The sequence below is a fragment of the Alexandromys fortis genome, unplaced genomic scaffold (genome assembly GCF_014885135.2).
Source record: "Alexandromys fortis isolate MF-2015 unplaced genomic scaffold, M_Fortis_MF-2015_v1.1 scaffold_21, whole genome shotgun sequence".
Lineage (NCBI taxonomy): Eukaryota > Metazoa > Chordata > Mammalia > Rodentia > Cricetidae > Alexandromys > Alexandromys fortis.
In genome coordinates, this window is record NW_026067905.1 from 9,899,156 (window position 1) to 9,920,051 (window position 20,896).

At 38.8% G+C, this 20,896-nt stretch overlaps 1 protein-coding gene across 1 annotated transcript in view; it reads right to left on the reverse strand.

Annotated features, from left to right (window-relative positions):
• Cop1 (COP1 E3 ubiquitin ligase) overlaps window positions 1–20,581 on the reverse strand; it is a 124,101-nt gene extending 103,520 nt beyond the window's left edge. The window contains 5 exon segments of the mRNA XM_050135144.1: window positions 299–445; window positions 1,164–1,240; window positions 6,940–7,040; window positions 13,193–13,252; window positions 19,880–20,581. Coding sequence (XP_049991101.1) covers window positions 299–445; window positions 1,164–1,240; window positions 6,940–7,040; window positions 13,193–13,252; window positions 19,880–20,322 — 828 coding nt within the window. The 5' untranslated portion in view covers window positions 20,323–20,581.
• Between the last annotated feature and the right edge of the window lie 315 nt (window positions 20,582–20,896).

Consider the following 20,896-nt stretch of genomic DNA (forward strand, 5'->3'; position numbering starts at 1 on the left):
ATATGGCTGTACTAACCCTGACACTTGATACTCCCAACCGCAGAACCTCTGCCTCACAATACATACAGTGTAAGTTCTTATCTTTATATCACTGTTGGTTCAGTGTACAGTTTTGTCTACCTTGAAAATCTATTACCCTATATTCATCTGCTTCAGAACTTAAAAAACAGGGGCTTAAGAAATACTTTTTTACATGTGTTTAGTCTTATTTTAAAAAAAATGGTACTGACAACAACCTATTATTTCCAAAACATTCTAGGCAATTTTATTACATAATAGATTATCGTTTGAAACAAACTATCTTCTAAGTTTAGGCACCACTTACTGCTTCCAGTTGTTTCTTCTTCTGCACTAGTAATTCCAACATGAGGTTGACATTGGCCAAATCAAGGTTATCCTGATCAGTTCCTAGCAAATCTTGAAATATTTGCCACCTATGCCCATTCTAAAATTAAAAAGAACGTGGAAAGTTAACACTGTTTTAGATTCTAAAGCAAACACTGAAGAAGAACTTTCTACAGCACAAGCAAACTGCATTCTCATTCTTACTGCTCCCCAAGTCGTGGAGCACAATTTAAACACCAACTCCACTTTTAATGAATATATAGCTAACAAGTATAAAAGGCACACAGAAGACAAATATTAAGTTGATATCTCTAAGTAATTAAGTATATTAATTTGACATGTCAAATCACTTGGATTTTCAGCATTGCATTTGGTAAAATATTAATTTAATCACAGCTGTCTCAACAATTTGGGGCTAATCCTTTTAGTTAAGAAACTGCACAGCTTGTTCAAAATACCTTGACATATGACCTGTCACATGCTAGATACAAATAAACCCTAAGGTGATATACCACCAGGTCCTTCAAATGATGGTCAGTCTGGTAAACTACTACAGATAATACAGTTAAACAAGTTATTATTTACTTATTTAAGTATTTTTAAATAAACTTGTTTAAGAAAAGTCAATTATTTCTTAGGTATTAATATCTATTATCAAATAAAAACATTAAAATGAATTTAGTAGAAATAGGAGTAAGGGGGGCTAAGAATATTGTTTAGTTCTAGGGCACTTGTCTACTATATACAAAGCCCTGGGCTCAATCACCAGTACTATAAAATGAACAAAAACAGTAATAGTAATAAGAGCTGAAACATACGGTGCTACTCACTGAGTGGTCCAATTTGAACCTCTTTTCCTCAAATCTTTGCTTCTGTTTGAGAATGAGTTCATTCACTGAAAACAAAAATAAAAAAAAAAACACACAAAATTTGTATATTTGTTATATTTATCTTCTACTTGTTCTGTTTAGGTAGATTTTATCTTAACTTTACAGAGTCTCAAATTTAAATAAATATAAAGGAGAAATTGTTAGCTTTCTATTCTATTTTTAATTAGGAAAATATTTTCTATAATTGTTACAGGAAATTCTTTATAATTAATTCTATTACTTCAGGAAATTCTTTATAATATACACCCCTCTTTTATATGTTTCTCAATACTAATACTACTGGTATCTGGAAGAGATTATTTTTCACATGGATTCTATGAGACAAGCACTGAAGATTTCACTTTGATGTAATCTAAACATCTTGGAAGAGACTGATAATTAACTATTCAAAACCATTTCATTGTTCTTCCAGAGCTGGAGAGATGGCTGAGAGGTTAAGAGTACTACCTGCTCTTCCAAAGGTCCTGAGTTCAATTCCCAGCAACCACATGGTGACTCACAACCATCTGTAATGAAAACTGGTGCCCTCTTCTGACCTGCCGGTATACATGCAGACAGAACACTAAATAGATAGATAGATAGATAGATAGATAGATAGATAGATAGATAGATAGATAGATAGATAGATAGATAGATAAATTTTTAAGGAGTTTCACTCATGTACCTGTTTTTTAAAAAAAAGATTAATCTCAGACTGCCATATATAACTTTTGGGGATGCCAAATCTCTTCTCAATCGTGTGACTAATCAAAGCCAAACTAGTGACTTTGTTCTTAGCCAGGAATTGAGGCGAAGTCAAAGTCACACAGTTTGATTTTGGTTTTCCAGACAAAGTCTTACTATGTACCAAGCTTGACTAGGGTTCCTGATGCTCCTACCTCAGCCAGGGTTATATGGATGCTACACACAGCCCAAAAACACACACATTCCTACTCAATGAGAGATGTGTTCTCTTTCAGATGAAATAAAAAAAAAAATTCTTTCTCTCTCTCCAGAAAGAGATGGTATCTGATACTTCTTAAAGCCATTTTGAAGTTCTGGGGTAGCTATGTAATGGATCAAGGCAGATCCTCATGAAAGAAAAAAATTAATATTATCAAGGAAGTGCTAAATAATTCTGGAAATTCTCTATAAATGAATATAATTTAAACAATGTTTAAGTGACTTTTACTTGTATTTGGGTTTTTTGTTGTTTTTTTGTTTGTTCTTACAAACAAACATACCAATACCAAAAGAGCTCATAAATGGTGCTAGAAAATTCTATTACGATGTAGAAATTATTTGAGAAACAAATGGACCAAGACAGAGTTGATATTCAAGATGAAATGCTGAATATGGTCCACTATACAAATAAATCAAAATAGATTCCAAACCCACCTTGGGTTTGACGCTTCAAAACTGAATGAAATGATCTACAGCCTCAAATAACTCAAACTAGCAAAAGAGATACATATGGTGTAGTAGTTATAATATAATGGGATAACTAATACTATCATTGATGTAGACTTACAGAGTACACAGGCCATCTAAAGGTCAAATAAGAATGGAGCCAAACTATGCATAGACTCTCTAGATATAAAGATTAAAAAAAAAACAGATAAAAGTATGTATTTACAAGTTGTGACCTACTCATGAAACATCAGAGAGTGGTTTTGTGAAGGTTTGTTAATAGGGCTAAGATTTAGAACCTGAATATTAATACATCAGTCTGGTTGTAAAAAGTAGGAAACAAACACCTCATAAAATTATTACAATCTGAGAGAGAGAGAGAGAGAGAGAGAGAGAGAGAGAGAGAGAGAGAGAGAGAGAGAGAATCTGAAATAACACAATGAAGAATGAACAAGTAACAATAAACCAGAGTGGTGCTGGAGGATGGCAAATCAGTTAAGAGACTTTGCTTCACTTAGAGAGGACCACCTTCAGTCCCCAGCAACCGCATAGCAACTTATGACCACCAAAGCCTTTGCCTGACCTCCTTGGCATATACTTGGTACACAGAATATATGCAAACAAAAAGCTCATACACACATAATAAACCAATCTTTTAAAAATAATAAGCTAAGTTTAATGTTTCAGTTACAGTACATTATTAGCATTTAAATAAGAACTGTGACTTAAATAGTTACAACACTGTATGCTATTAAGTATCTTAAGTCTTACATGCCACTCTCTTTTCTTACCAACACATTACATCGTTTTTAAAGGTTACAAATTGCAAAACAGTTATAGAAAACGAAGGTTAAAATGAAAAAGAAAATACATTAATAGGTATGAAGTATTATAGCATACAGCACTATAGAAAGATTATATTATAAGAAAAAGGAAAAACAGGCATGGTGGCACAGGTTTATAAACACAGCAGCATTTGGGAGTACCGCACGGTAAAATTAGAAGCACAAGGACAAGCTGAACTGTACAAAAAAAGAAAAGCATCTCAAACATTTTTAGCAAGGAAATAATGCAACTAAGCAAAATAAGCTTTAAACATTGACTCAGAACTTTTGTGTGGATACTGAAAATACTTGATTATTTTTCCCTCCAAAAACTATACTTCAAAGAAGGTGTTATGCACAATACCGGAGGAGAAAAGCAACTGTCAATCTTATGCCACTGTGAAACATTTGATCTATATTAACAGCCTGTCAAGCAAGATATATCTATCTCACCAGTACAAAAATGGAACAACCACTACGGGATTAACCATCCACTTTCTGATTGGATTTAATGACCAATCCACAAAATGAAACCATACCTGACACCACTGTCAGGCCTAAACCTGTGACTGGACAGGTACCTAAGTTCTAGAGAACCTCCTACAATTATTCTGCTGAATGGACAGAAAATTACACTTAACTGTCAACTAATATAAGGCCACACATCTAAAACTATATGGGCACCACAAACTAGACTTGATGGGCATAAAAGAAAGAGGACACAGACTAGATTAATAGGGAAAGAGGGGATAGATTTGGAAGGAATTGGGAGAAGGGTGAATATAGTCAAAATACAGTGTATAAAATTTTCAAAGAATAAAAATTACTTTTTTAGCCAGGCAGCAGTAAGCCATGCCTTCAATCCCAGTACTTAGGAGGCAGAGGCAGGTGGATCTCTTGTGAGTTCGAGGTCAGTCTGGTCTACAGGGTGAGTTCCAGGGGAGGCACCAAAGCTACACAGAGAAACCCTGTCTTGAAAAACAAAAACAATAACAACAACATAAAGTTAAATTATGCCTTTAATTAAACAGCAGTTTGGCTGTGAAATAAAAGAACTGATTTTTCTTTCTTATGTATATTTTACTTCTTATAGAATTTCTTTAAAAAATATCTTTTACTTTTCACTTTAAAATGTGAATAAAGTAGAAGTCTCTTCAAATACAAGCTACATATGATTACTATTTGGCATGCAACTTTTAACCAAGTCTTTTATATCTCTAATCAGATCTCAGAAAAATGACTGAGAAGAAAGGTAAAGTCTATATTACTTTACCCGACTTGTTTGTGTCTCAGTGTCATCATTTAAATAATAAGTATAATCATACTGTATGTCATAAGACTTCATAAAGATTAAATTAAGCCATATTCATAAATTATATAATATAGTGTCTGGAGCTCTGATTGCCTAAGAGTGAATGTATGCATGGGACAGACAGACAGACAGACAGACAAACAAATGGGAAGAGGGGAGAGGGTAGGGAGTGAGAGAAGAGAATGAGGAGCAGGGAGAAGGGGAAAGAGGGAGAGAGAGAGAAAGAGAGAAACAGAGAGAGAGAGAGAGTCTCCCTGTGCAGCCAAACTTAGAACTAAATTTAAAATCCCCCTACTTCATCCTCTGAAATGCTGGGAGATTACAGGTTTTCACCACCAAACAAGTCTAAATATAGATTTTAATTTAGTAGAATCTATAAAAGGAGGTAGATTCATAACAAAACTAAGAAAAGTTAAATTACAAACTTTACAAACAAAGAAACATACATACTTGGGGGGTGGGGTGGAAAGCGGGAAAAAACTAAAGAATAAGTCCTGAAAATGGTGGTAATACTTCAAGACTCTAGGGAGGAAAAAAGGGGCTCTAAGAGTACTGGGGGTGTTATTGGTTTTGTCAATTTTCTTCCTTTTCAAGTCTGAGTAATATTCTACTTTGTATTTTATCCATTTTGCATTCCATGGCTCCAGCTCCTGGAATAATGACTGTAGGAATGTGCACATACAAATACTCCTGCAGAACTCTGCTTCCAATTTTTCTTGGTATCTACTTATAGTAAACTGTTGGATCAAGAAAATATTGTTTTCAGAAAACACCATACTGTATGTATTCCACTCCAAACATAACACACACAGCTTCTCCATGTCTTTGCTTTTCTTTACTAGCTAGCAGCCACTTTAATGAGTATCTATGCTTTTTGAGTTCCCTTTTTCATATTCTTTAGTTTGCTTTACATTTTCTGACTCACTACAAGGGATACCTAAAAGGGTGGAAGTAAGAACCTGGTCTAGGTTTTCACAGGGTAAGTTAGTGAGGTAGGCGGGAAGGACATGTGTAGTTGCCTGCTCTCTCCAGGCATGCCACTCATCCAGTACCTCACATGCTCAGCAACGTGCACACCTCTGCACCGGGCATCGTTTTGTTTCTTACAGAGGCTTTCATTAAGTTGTAGAAACTGATTAAATCAATGGTCATTAAATCAACTGACCCTTCAGTTCCTCTCACTCCCTGTTGATGAAGGTGAGCTTGAAGTTACAAACATCTACAAAGTAGCTAGTCTCCTGAGCAACCTAGAAGCTCCTGAACAGCAGACAATTCATTTTACCTGTTTTTCATGGGAAGTAGAACATTCTACTTGGAACTAGTCATCCTCATGAATTATTTATGTTTATTATTAGTATATAAGATTAGTCTTAGTATTTCTGCTGTGTTCTAACAGTCCTTAGTCCCTTAATTTGTACTGAAGTTAAATTGGGTCTGTAATTTTATGTTAAGAAATTTAGTGTGCAAAATTAGTACTAACTTATTTTAGGACAGGTCTACCTGAACCACACAGGGTTTGATATGGTTAGTCTCCCAGTGCTGGGTATGAACACGTGCCACTACATCCAACTAAAGCCATTAATTTTTAAATTCACAGTTCGCACTTGACTACATTACTTCCAAGTTTTTACCACTTATAATTAAAGTTATACTACAATTCTTACATTTCCATATCAAATTCTTTATTTATATTTTCCTCCTCCAACTGGGTGACAACCTTTCCAATTCATACACTCTATACCCAGGAATACCCATCATCAGCTTTTTTCTTCTCCTGTCAGTCAACACTGACTGAGCACATGTCCTCCCTCCCCGTCAAACCTTTCCTTTGTTACTTCTCACTGCTAAACTGTCAGGAAAAACATAGTAACACAGAATAAATTCTACTTACAGAGACACAAAGTGTTCTAGACCTTTGACAACCTCTTGAAACCTTATATTCTGTCCAAATATGTGCACAAAACTCTAAAGTGCATGTTGGGTTTTGCTTTTATGAAACTGAAAAATAACAAGAAATGGTACTAACCATGTATAGAGTCTATGCCATAGCCCAAGAAGATGAAAGCACCCTGGTGAGTAACAGAGAAAAACTTGCTTACTTCTGAGTCGGGATTTCTGAACAAACTATTGTCAGCATATATTTTGTGGAAAGAGTAATAAAAATAATTTAAAGACTCACCTAAGAAATTAGGATAGAGATGGTCAATATTGTCCACAACATAATTACACTTGGGACATCTATTATTATTGTCCTCCAAACTCTGATGAATACACTTGTAGCTATTAGCATGGGGGAAGAAAAAACACAAACTTAATTATAACAATGAAGAAATTAACAAACTGGCCACAAAGCACTATCTATTAGTGTTCTCACTTTCAACATAACTAATAGAGCCAATTTATTACCACTTATATCTCTGTATAACGAACAAAATACATAAAGCACTTATTGACTGAACAATATATAAACTATTTCAAAATAAACTCAAAAAGTCCTATATATAGCATAAAAGACAAATGAGGACTAAGTTCTAGGTTTCACATTTATAGTATATTCTAGAAAAGCAAATGCCTATGGTCTAATGAATCTTGGGAGTACTTATATTACACAGAGCTCAAACAAAAACTCTTAACTACTCAAGCAAAGACAAAAATCTAGTCAAGAAGAATGAGAAAATCATCACCTTCACTATATAACAAGTCATATTCGCTTCATAAGAACAAAAAAGTGATTCATAATTACATGTTAATTTTTACTAACAGGAATGGAAAAATAAAAGAAAATATAGTTATATTTCAGAATACATAATCGTAAATAGCTGAATGAAATGAAACCAATACAACTTTCCTAAAAAGGATATGCAGAAAAAAACCTCAAGGTTTCATATTCCTTTTAATATGGTAAATTTTATTTATAGGAATTTATTATCAGGAAGCAACAAGAGTTATCTAACAGCATCATGGGCATCGTAATAGCAAACTATAATAGAAGCAACCTAAACTACATAAGCTGACTAAATCTGTAATTATCAATCCAATACAATGTATACTAGCAATAAAAATTACATTTTACCTATGTACTATACCATATATTATTTAAGAATGTGTTATATATATAATATGTATTTCATATGTACCATACAAAATTTTCTTTCTTAAATTTTTGTGACATACTACTTTTTCAAAAATGCTAACATTACTAGTACTCTGTATGTGATGCTGAGAAGCACATTCAAAAGATCAGAGGACAGCTTTGTGAAGAAGGTTCATTCCATCCACCTTTTCATGGCTTCTGAAGAGCCAACTCAGGCTGATAGATTTGCATTAACAACTGTATGGCTGATTTCCATACTTTCCCTTCAAGAAAGAAAGAAAGGCCTGTGATAGAATCAAAAAGAATTGTCCTTGCTAATATGGAACTGACTTTTCATACTGGACTGGAAAATATCAATCTATACTAAGAGAATTAAGGTGCAGCAACTTACATACCACCATATAAAACTTAACTAACTGTAGGTGACCTCTAACTCATTAAAGGCAAACATTTATTTTGCTTTCCTCTGTGCTTTTAAAGTCTAGTCTGACACCCTGAGTTAGAAATCAATAATGCATGAAGAAACAGATGTAACAATGAAGAGAGAGAGAGATGCACCAAAGTTGCAGGGAAGGACTTTTAGTGGCACGACTTTGTTTTGGTGGAGTAGAACATGCTTTTTGGGAGACACCAGCAAAGAGAAAAGGTTAGCTAGTTGTTACTCAACCCCTCTGAGCTAGCAGGTTTTCACCCCAGCCTTTGAATATTGAATCTATCTATAAATACAATGATAAACATTTAGTTAAAGCTACCCTTAGCGGCAACAATACAGCCAGTGCCTGCAGGAACAGAATTCCCACCAGACCTGGCAGCACTGCCACATAAGCAGGCCAGAAACTGCAGAGTTGCAATTACTGGCTGAAACAGCAGCAACTGTGCCAAAGATAAAACAACATAACACTGCTCTCAGAAGCCATTAGGTTATTAAAAAAAATATGATTGCCACCTCTATATAAGTAATTAGTCAGGAAGGTCCAAAAGGTCCTAAAGACAATGCAGGCTGATGTTACTACTTTTTACTGTCTACCAGACTAGATGACAAACAAGACCCTACTGCTGAAATATACCCCACACTTAAGTCAAAGGACTTAAATCAAGCAAGAATTGTGCTAAAAGTTTTCTTCCTTCTCACTAACATTTATAGTAGTGAAGGCATTATGCAAATTTCTGGAGTAGAAGGGTCACCAAGAGTCTTACCCATCTGTGAACCCAGCAAGCTACAATAACAACCTCCCACGCAAGATGTGCCCACATGTGCCAATAGTGGCATATCTGTTATGGGAGTAACCAATTATTTTCTGATGAGGTTTAGGCTTGCTGCACAGTATAAATTCATGTCAGGCAGTATAAATCTGTTCAAGGAGGTTATTGGACCTAGGAGAGAATCTACCACTGCTGTTCTGCTATATGGATATGATGTCAAAATGTTTCCTAAATAATTGTTTATGCCCACGTAGTTGTGCTTCTCTTTGTAATGGGCTACAGTTAACCAAAGACTAAAAATAAGTAACTTTTGAAAGGTCAGCCCAAAAAGGGGGGGACCCATGTTTAATCCTCCCCACCCCAATCTTAAGGAACATGGAAGAAGAGAAAGCAGAGATGGGAAAGACTACTGTGAAATGCTGTCTCTCGGACATGACACAACTTTTGTAACCCAGATCTTACCAAAGCAGTGGCTACTTACCCAAGACTTCTAAAAGACTGGGTTCATCAGTAAACCATCACAAATGGGGGAGGGCCACATAAGTCCCTAAGTTTTTTCCAGGAACTATAGACAATGGTCGCCAGGGTGGGAGGCACAGATCATATTCAACAGTGTGGTAGCCCTGGTAAGCTGCCCTTGCTTATGCAAGTAACTGCCTGTCCATGTTCACACAGGCACCCTTTAATAAATGCAGTTGGGCCACAAAAATAACAAAGACATGAGCTAAAGAAAAGGACTAGTAGGGGTGAGGAGGCTTGGTAGCAACAGGAGGGAGGTAAAAGAAGAATGTAATCATAATATATATGTATGAAATTTTCAAATAATCAAATTAATCAATAAAAAATGAAAAACGACAAACAAGTAGGAGAGGGACTTCTTGGTAAAAGTATTTGGTGGGAAGGAAGGGGATAAGAGTATATAATGAGTAGGGTATTATGATTACAGTACATTATTTGTGTATGAATTGTGAAAGAATAAAATTTCAAAGAAAACTGAAAAATAACACAGCAAAAGAAGTTCTGAAAAAAAGATGTACTCATTCCTTAACAGTGAAAACTTCTGACAATGGAGAAAAAGCAACTAAGAGACATTTACTTTCTATAGCACAGCATTGTATATGACAAAAGTTGCTTTTCTAAATCAAGTATAGTGGCATAATTTTATTTTAATGGAGAACATAAATACTACAAATTAAGTAAGTTAGCTTAATCTGAATTTCTTATCTAATCTAACCTTGAAACATCATACTCCAGATCAATGGCCTCACCCACTATTAACTCAAGGATATCTACCTGCCAAATGTCATGCCCACCCATTCTCAACATAAAATTATAGGCACAACTTCCAATATGGGCTAAAGAAATATTAATGTTAATCTTACATGCTAACAGGACCCATAAATAATTCATGAATATGGTTGATCCCAAATAGAATATGCTAGTTCTAACGGAAAAAATAAACAAATAAAGCCAGGTGTCTGCTGTTTGGGAACTTGTAGGTTGCTCAGGAGACTAACTACTTTGTAGATGTTTGTAACTTCAAGCTCACCTTCATCAACAGGGAGATGAGAGGAACTGAAGGGTCAATTGATTTAATGACCATTGATTTAATCAGTTTCTACAACTTAATGAAAAGCCTCTGTAAGAAACAAAACGATGCCCGGTGCAGAGGTGTGCACGTTGCTGAGCATGTGAGGTACTGGATGAGTGGCATGCCTGGAGAGAGCAGGCAACTACACATGTCCTTCCCGCCTACCTCACTAACTTACCCTGTGAAAACCTAGACCAGGTTCTTACTTCTTATTTCTCTACCTTTTTAGATATCCTTTGTAGTAAGTCAGCAAAAGTAAAACAACCAAAAAAAAAAAAAAGGTGGATATCAAAAAGAATTGGAAGCAGAGTTCTGCAGAAGTATTTCTATATGCATACTGTAACGGTGTAAATGAGAGTTCTCCTTAATGGCTCATATATTTGGCAATGTTTGAGGAAGCCGAGAGGTCCATCTTTGCCAAAGAAGTATATTACTGGTGGGTTTTTAGTGTTTATAGTCTTTCCTACTTGCTGTTTCTCTCTCTACTTTGAGTCGTATTTGAAGATGTGAGCTCTCAGCTTAACAATCCTGCCACCATGCCTGCTGCTTGCTGCCATGCCTCCCCACCACAATGCACTCCTTTCCCTCTGGATTGGGAAACTCTTGACTTTTCCATCGATAAGCTGTTTCTGATCATGCTGTTTTATCACAGCAACAGAGAAGTAACTAATACACATTCATGGTAACATTATTCATAAGAGTCAGGAGGTAGACTCAACCCAATCATCATAGATGGCTGAATGGATAAACAAAATGTCACCTGAACATGTAACAAAATACTATTCAAACTTAAAAAGGTAATTGTGTCACAAAAGAACACAGAAGAATTCAAAGGACATTATGTGAAGTAAGTCACTCATAGAAAGACACATATGATCTGTGGTAGTTTGAAAGAAAATGGCCCCCAAAGGGGTTGATCTAACAAGAGGTGTGGCTTTGTTGGAGTGCGTATGGCCTTGTTGAAGGGAATGTGGCACTGTGGGGACAGGCTTTAAGGTTTCCTATTGCTCAAAATATGGCCCATTATCTAGGTAGACTTCCTGTTGCTTGCAAGAAGTAGAGCTCTCGTCTACCTACATGCCACCATGCCCTTGCCACAATGATAATGTATGTAATGAACCTCTAAGACTGTAATCAAGCCACCAATTAAATATTTCCCCTTTTGTAAGAGTTGCCATGATCATGGTGTCTCTTCACAGCAATTAAAACCCTAACTAAGACATGATCTAAGTACACATACATGTGATATCTAGAAGTGGCAAACACAAACACAAAGAATACTGGATTTTGTAAACTGCAGAGATGAAAAGTGAATCATTGTTTTAAAAAGTATCGAGTTTCAGTTTTGAAAAAAGAACAAGTCTGATGAAGGTTAATATTCAGGAGGATGCCTATATGTTTTTCTTTGGGTTCACCTTCTTATTTAGCTTCTCTAGGATCGCGAATTATAGGCTCAATGTCCTTTATTTATGGCTAGAAACCAATCAGGCAATGAAAGGAGACAGAGACAGAGACCCACATAGGAGCACCGGACTGAAATCTCAAGGTCCAAATCAGGAGCAGAAGGAGAGAGAGCACGAGCAAGGAATGCAGGACCGCGAGGGGTGCACCCACACACTGAGACAATGGGGATGTTCTATCGGGAATTCACCAAGGCCAGCTGGACTGTGATGGGAACAGCATGGGATAAAACCGGACTCTCTGAACATAGCGGACAATGAGGACTAATGAGAACTCAAGAACAATGGCAATGGGTTTTTGATCCTACTGCACCTATTGGTTTTGTGGGAGCCTAGGCAGTTTGGATGCTCACCTTACTAGACCTGGATTGAGGTGGGTGGTCCTCGGACTTCCCACAGGTCAGGGAACCCTGATTGCTCTTTGGGCTGATGAGGAGGGGGACTTGATCGGGGGAGGGGGACTTGATGGGGGGGAGGGGGGCTTGATTGGGGAGGGGGAGGGAAATGGGAGACAGTGGCGAGGAGACAGAAATCTTTAATAAATAAATAAATAATTAAAAAAAGAAATATACCAATAAAAAAATAATCATATGGGAAAAAAAGAAAAAGAAAAAGAAAAGAAAAAAGAACAAGTCCTGGAGATTATACAATAACGAACAACCATAGCACAACATAATTATCAAGATGGGTAAGACTGCAAAATAAATAGATCAAAATAACACAATATAGTCTAAAGCAACCTGTGAAGTATTAACAAAGACAGCATAGGATGTTCTAATCCACTCCATCCTTTTCCTAGATTTGTGCCACCTGTTTTAAGGGTCCTCTCACCTTACTTCCAAGTGAGTAACTGGTATCTCGTGCTTAATGACTGATTACCCACCTTAATTTTCTAAAACATCACCGTTTCTACTAATAGGAAATAACCATAAGATTTTACAGCCTCTATTTCACAGAAGTTATGTATTAAACACATTTTACATCTTGAACTGTCAAACCTATCAGTTGAAGAAACAATCTAAAATGAGTTTAAAGGGCATAACTTCTCGTTAGTTGCACTTATATTGAATGAAAACCATCTTACCAAAAGCTATGGCCACATTTTGTCATGTACGCTTCTTCAATCATATCAAAGCAGATGGGGCTACAAAGGAAAGAAAAAAACCAATCACTAATAAATGTTTATTAAGGCAGAGTACTACACATTATAAAGGACTAGTGACCTAAAATCAACCAAATCAAATTTAATATATGGCTAAGAGTTAAGTATTCTAATTTTCTCAACAGACATTTACAGGACTATTAGTAAAAGTAACATACTCAAGCTGACCCAGGGAGCAATACATTCTAAACTAAGCGCAGTGAATACACATAGATTATTCAAACATTAACACAGCCCATATATCCTGATGCTGTGAGTTAAATTTCAATTCTAATTCTCCTCTTCCATATTCTTCTACAGAAGAGCAAAACACTCAAAATCCCTGCATTCTTTGCACTTAAGATTGGCCATAAAGAGTATGATGAATGGTATAAGGTTATAGTTAGGTAGGACAAGTATCTTGAATGATCTAAATCATAATATGATAACTATGGTTAACACAAAGAAACTAAACATTTTAATTGGCTAGGACAGGATATTTTCAATGTTCCTACACAAAGAAATGGTAAATCCCTAAGGTGACAGACATACCAAACTGTATAAATCCAACCATTACATATTATACACATGTACTGAAAAGCTGCACTCTAAGTACACAAAATAACTGTGTCAACTAAAAAAAATAAAAGGAGTTGGGGTGGCTCAGTTGGCAAAACATTTGCCTTACAAGAGGACCTGAGTTCCAGTCTTCAAAACCATGTAAATGTGTATGATTTGTGAACCAGGGAGGCAAAGACAGAATTCCTGGGGATCCCTGGGTGTCTAGTATAGTCTAATTGGTGAGCTCCCAACCAATGACACTGTTTCAAATAAGGTGAACAAAAATCCTAAAGATGAAAGTCCTCTGGCATGCTCCTGTTCACACACACACACACAACCTCTCGAAAGGGCCCTATGGAAATATATTTTCAATTGTTATCTTCTTTTATTGTGTACATGCGTCCACCCATACTGATTTTGCACATAGCCTCATACACACTAGGCATTCCTGATCTAAGATATGTCCCTAGCCAAAACAGAATTTTATTATACTTCTCTCTTTAGATTTATATGTACTTTGTCTTATATCATGTATGTAAACTACACATAAAAATCAAATCGGGGCTCCTACAAATGTGTATGTTTTAGTATTTAACTTTAATGATTTAATTTTTTTTTGGATGGTGTGTAGTATATGCATGTGTATATGTTCGTATGTCCGAATGCTAGCCCATCTGGATGAGTGTAGAGGTTAGAGGTGAGAGGTCAATGTCGGGATGTTTTCTTCAATAATTCAACCTTTTACATGGGGGCTAAAGGGGAGAGTAAGTCTCTCACTGAACTTTGGGTAAACTTCTTCTGCAACACTGGCTAGTGAACTCCAAATTCATCTGTCTCCAACCCCTAGCACTGAGGTTACAGGTGTGTACACTGCCAACTCCACCTTTTTTGTTTGTTTGTTTGTCTTTTGTTTTTTGTTTTTCGAGACAGGGTTTCTCTGTGGTTTTGGAGCCTGTCCTGGAACAAGCTCTTGTAGACCAGGCTGGTCTCGAACTCACAAAGATCCGCCTGCCTTTGCCTCCGAGTGCTGGGATTAAAGGCGTGCGCCACCACTGCCCGGCTCCAACTCCACCTTTTGATGAGGATATTCAGCAAGCACTTTACCTACTGAACTATACTCCCCAGTATGAATTAGTTTTTATTTTTTTGTTTTTTTAGAGGCAAGGTCTTTGCGTAGCCCTGGCTAGCTTGGAACTCAGAATGTAGATCAGGCTAGCATTGGAACTCACATAGATATACTTGTCTCCTCCCAAGTGCTGGGATTAAAAGATGTACACCCAGCTAAACTTGATTTTATCTGTGTGTGAGGTTAGAGGACTCAGCAGCTGGCTCTCCTTCTGCTAAGGTTCCAGAACAGCCTTCAGACTGGTTTATGCAGCAACTGTTTTATCCATCATGCCACTTCACAGGATTCTCAAGTAGCCTGTCACCAACAGCCAATTTTCCCACACAATAGCCAGTACTTTAGTGATGCCTCATCACTAAAAGATTTATTTAAAAGAGTCCATAATAGAACCAAACACGATTGTCACTAGGATCTTATGCCACCTTTAAACTTTACCATGTATTCTACAACTGATTTCAATTGTGGAATTCTAATTTTCTACATCTCAGAATCACCTGTTCTTCATTCCTACAATTAGCTCAAAAAGTATGAAACAATTAATTCAAAATTATTAAGAAGATTTTCTTTTATTTTGCCAAAACCTACATTCATGCCTTGAGGCAGGTTTTTTTTTGTTGTTGTTGTTGTTTTTGGCTTTTCAAGACTGGATTTCTTTGTGTAACAGCCCTGGCTGTCCTGGAACTCACTCTGTAGACTAGGCTAGCCTTGAACTCACAGGGATCTGCCTGCCTCTGCCCTGGCTGGAATTAAAGGCAGTGCAGGTATTTTATGTACACACATCTGCACGAAATGATAGTTACATCTAACCACAACTGTTATGATACCATCAACTGCAACATACAAATCAATGCTTTAAAATGTCAAAAGGTAAAACAAGTAAAAGACAGTTAAATAATTGCTTAGACAGCCATATATGAAAAGGACAACATACATTCCCAAAACACGGGTGCAGTCTTTTGCAGAGAATTCTGCTTAGGTATGTCATTGTAACAGCTGTGTATGGGATCCTGTAAGTTTCTATTTTACATCTTCAGAGGATGTAATTTATGAGTTTTAAAGGTTAAGTAAGACTTAGAATTTAAATTTAAAAATTAAGAAAAAAAATATGAACTAGTTTGTATTTTTATTATTCTTAAAAAACTCCCTTTTGGTTTTATGAGATCATCATTTAGATTTAGAGATTGAAAGTTGATATGGCAAAACCCAAGTCACCATGTAACACAGTTCATTTGCTGTGTTTACCACCCTTGCATGAGATGTCTTTAGGAAAAGACACTATCTTTCTAGGCAATTCTGACATAAGTTGCTGTTGAAGTTTCTTGGCTTTCATTTAGCAAGAAAGGCATACTAAATTCCAGAGTTAATATAATGGGACTTCTCATGTCACCTTAATTTTCTTTGACATTTTCCTGTGAAAATACCCACAACTTAATACTGTCAATCATTTATAAGATACATAAGACTACAAGCTATAAGTATCTAAAATGTCAATCAATCCTACAATTAAATGCAAACTTATTTTCAAATATGATAAAGCTAAGAGTGTTCCTGAAATTAGGTATGTGACTTTATTTTAAATAACTGTTCTCAAGTAGGGTTTGGATGGGGGTGGGGGCATGTCCTTATCTACTGCTGCCCACCCTAGCTTCCCATTATAATATGTCTTAGAAATAGGGACAGCAAGGGGAGAAGTAGCTGGCTAAGGAGAAAAACATTAAAATGAAAACAGCGTCTTACCACTGGATAGTATGCTAGAACTCAGAGCTCAAGCTTTCTAAACATGTAAGTGGAAGTGCTAAACTGAGACTCCAGATCAGATTTCTCATGTTGTCTCTAGCCAGCCCACCTTAAACGGCAGGTGGAGATCATCATACTAGTGCTGTAATGAAATAAGAAGAGTCTACATAACTCTTTACAACTACTCTAAGAATAAAATGAGATGTGAAATACAAATGTATCTTTTAAAAGGTGTTATCAATGAGTAAAGAATTAACATTATTTGAACTTAAACCTCATTTCAATATAAAAGATTACAGTAATTTGAATTGTCTCACAATCTGACACTGAGATATAGAAAAAGACAAAAATACCTAGAGACCAATTAGGAATAAAGGGTTTTTAGGACTACCTAATACATATCCTACTCCAAGAGTCTGATCAAAATTAAACCTAGTTTAAGAACTGCAACATATACTCACTGATTAAGTCTTCTGAATAACCAATCTCAACACAAAGAAAAGTAATAAATTAAGGTTCTTAGTGAAATATTTGGAATTTTAACTAAAAATATTCACTGAACATTTTCTCATTAGAATATAAAATATAATACCTATACAACATAGGATAAGAGGGTAGGCTTAATTCTTTCTAATTAATTATTTTATGAGTGTGTATGGGTGTTTTTGCCTACAAGTATGTATGTGCACCACTTGTGTGCCTGGTGCCTACGAGACCCAGAAGAAGGACTCAACCTCCTGAAAATGGAGTTACAGACAGTTGTGAGCAGCCATATGGGTGTTGGGAACAAGTCATCTGGGAGAGCAACAAGTCATCTTAGCCACAAAGTCTCCTCTCAAGCCCCTAGGCACAATAATCTTTTAAACAAACAGGTGATGAAGTAATAATTTAGTTCTACTCCTGAGCTGGTTAGTTTTAACTGTCAACATCACCTAGAACCCCCGGAAAGTGTCAACCAAGGAATGTCTAGATCAGGCTGACCACTGGCATGCCTGTGAGGAATTTTCTCCATTCTTAGCTGTTATAAGTCAACCCAGCTCATTTGGGGCAGCAGCATCTGGTTTGAAGTGCTGAACTGTACAGGAGTGGAGAAAGTCAGCTAGGTCAGAGGCAAGAGAACAGGCAGCGTGGAACATTCCTTTCTACTAGACTGCATTGTTCTCTCCACAATAATGAACTGTAACTGAAATTGTGAGCCCAATAAACCTTTTCTTCACTAAGGTGCTTGTAGTCAAGGTGTTTGACACAGCACAGAATGAAACTAGGACACGCCTAACAACAAACCTAGGGCCAGCTGCTCCTCATCCACCTCCTGCTCCCTATACCACAGCCTGTACTACTCTCAGACAGATGGTTTAACAGTCAATGTCTAAGTTATCTGCGAAATAACTGATTAATACTCTGATTTCTCACACATTTTACAATATTAAATGACCTAAAGATGATGGCATGTTTGTTTTCTCTATTTTTTGAATACTGAAATGCAAATAATGGCTAAAAACTTTTGCAAGCTGCCTGTTTTACTAGCTTCTACCTTATCATGTGACGCTACTGACTGGACAAGAGGCAAACACCTCAGCTGGGCAAGTGGTGGATGGACACACTTTTAATCCCAGCACTCGGGAGGCAGAGACAGGCAGATCTCTTGAGGTCAAGGCCAGCCTGGTCTACAGAGTGAGTTCCAAAATGGTCAGGGCTACATAGAGAACCCTGTCTCAAAAAAAAAAACAAAACAAACAACGAGAAATGCAACCATAAACTATTTAAATGTGTACAAATAGTCATGTGTTTCGACAAGTGTTACTTCTAAATCTAAAGAAAAGCAGATATACAGATTATATTCCTGAAGAAGCAAGAGACTATAGCCAATTATCTTTCTCAATAGCTACAATCTCTAACCCTATCGTATTTAATAACACCATATAAGAGCATCTTCAACTCTAAAGTGAACCAACTTCCCCAAGAATGACTGTTCAAACCAACTTCCTACATCAAGTCAGTCAACAAAGTCCCTTCGCAGGAGAGGCCTATCAGTTTTTGAGCAGGAAAGGTTAACTAAGTTCTCTTAATCTTACAACTAGCATTTAAAATCCAATTAAAACTCAAAAATAATTTCAAAACAACCAGATTCATCTTTTTGCTTAAACCCCCCTTAGATGCCAAATGACTGAATTCTACTGTCATTCAAGATGTCAGCTGTGATGCAATGATACAGAAGTTCCACTATTTTATACAGTTCTCTTTTTTGTTTTGTTTTGGGAGTTTTTCGGGGGGGGGGGGGGGGGGGGAAGGGGGGGGTGGGGGGGGGGGGGGGGGTGGGGGGGGGGGGGTGGGGGTGGGGGGGGGGTGGGGGGGGGGGGGGGGGGGGGGGGGGGGGGGGGTTCAAAGCAGGGTTTCTCTGTAGCTTTGGAGCCTGTCCTGGAACTACCTTTTGTAGACCAGGCTGGCCTCGAACTCACAGAGATCTACCTGCCTCTGCCTCTCGGGTGCTGGGACTATAGGCATGCACCACCACAGTTCTTTAATATTTCCGTTCATCACAGGAACACTAAGAAATGGGTTTCTCTCATTCCAATAGTTGGAACGTGAACTTAAATGGTCGTGAACAAATTCTGACGACATTAGTATCAACAATAGAATTACAAGTGTTTTATCCACTCAAATAGAAGACATCTACACATTCCCACGCCTGGTGGGTACTTAAAAAGATCACTCTGTAAAACCTCCACAACTGTGTTTCGAGCATCACCTACTGTATTTACAATACACAGGTGACCGGCAATTCTTTAACTCAGAATCTCGGGCAGTAAGTCTTCCTCTGAAAATCTAATTCACACGAACTACTCCAGACTGGTGTCTAATTCACTAAATGGTCAAAAAGCATTCACGATTCAAACTCCTGGCTCAAATATTTCCTTTTCTACATAACCACTTCCTGGATCTCCACTTCCATCCTTAGGCAGTCCCTTAAATGCCTTCCGTTCCTGCATACCGGCAACCCAACTCAGCGTAATCACATTTTACCTCTTTGCCTCGGGATCCCCGTCCACCTTCACCCCCCAACCAGGAACCTGTAACTCTGCAAATACTCAACTCCTCGACACCCCCAAGCTGCGCTCTTTATCAGGCCTCCCCACACCGGACCCGGTCAGCTTCAGCAGTAGAAACTCATGGTCGAAGGTGCAGGGGCAGTTCTGCGAACCCACCAAACGAAGTCGTTGCTTTTGTCTTCGTAGGAGTTGTGGATCCCGTTGCAGAGCGGGGCGAGCAGAGGTCGCTTCCTGCTACTACTGCTGCTGCTGCTGCTGCTGCTGCTGCCCAGGCTGGTGCTGCTCCCTCCAACACCGGCGCTGGGCCTGGCCGCGCAGCTGAGCCGGGACAGGCCCGCGGACACCGCCCCGCCACCGCTGGCGCCGCCGCTGCCGGACACCGCGGCCGCCACCAGCACAGGCCGCCCCGGGCCGCCGAGGCCACCCGAGCCCGCGGTCGGAGCCGCCCCGCCGGACACCAGCGTCGCCGCCGAGGCCGCCGCGGAAGGCGGCGACGGAGACGAGGATAAGGACGAGGAGGCGGAAGTCACCGAAGAGGCCGCCGAGGAACCGGGGCTCGTCCCAGCGGAACCCGAGCCGGCCTGGCGGCTACCTGACATGGTGCTTCCCTCCCTCCCTCCCTCCCTTGGTCCTGCGCTCTGAGGCGAGGGCCCGGTCGGACCGCGACCCTCCGCCGCCCCCGGCGCTCAGCCCCCGAGCATCCTGAGGACGCGCCGGGAGGTGGGCCGGGGGAACAATAAAGTTGGGCTCTCCACCGTCGCCCCGCCGCCGCGTCCTACGCGAGGGGGCGGGGGAAACTATCACATCAGAGAAGCCATGACTGCCGAGGAGGCCGCCGGGGTAGCCAACCCGGGCGCGCCGAGGCGGCCGGGCTTGCGCACGAGTGGCGGAAGGGGCGGGGCACCCGGGGCAGCTGCGCACGCAGCGGCCGGCGCTGGGCTCTGCCGGGAGGCCTAGCGTGTGGGCCTGCGCGGGGGAAGCTGATTCCGTTCCTGACGCTGCAGCGGGATGGCCGTTTGTATAGAGTCAAAGGGTGGAAGGGAGTGAAGTGGTGGAAGATGTAGCGGGCTTGGTCTGAAGGACCAGGGACGCTCGAAAAGCAGCTCCCCGAGCGGACGCTGGCAGATTGCTCTGCTGGACCGGAGGCGGTGCGAAGCAGTGGCGTCTGCGCGT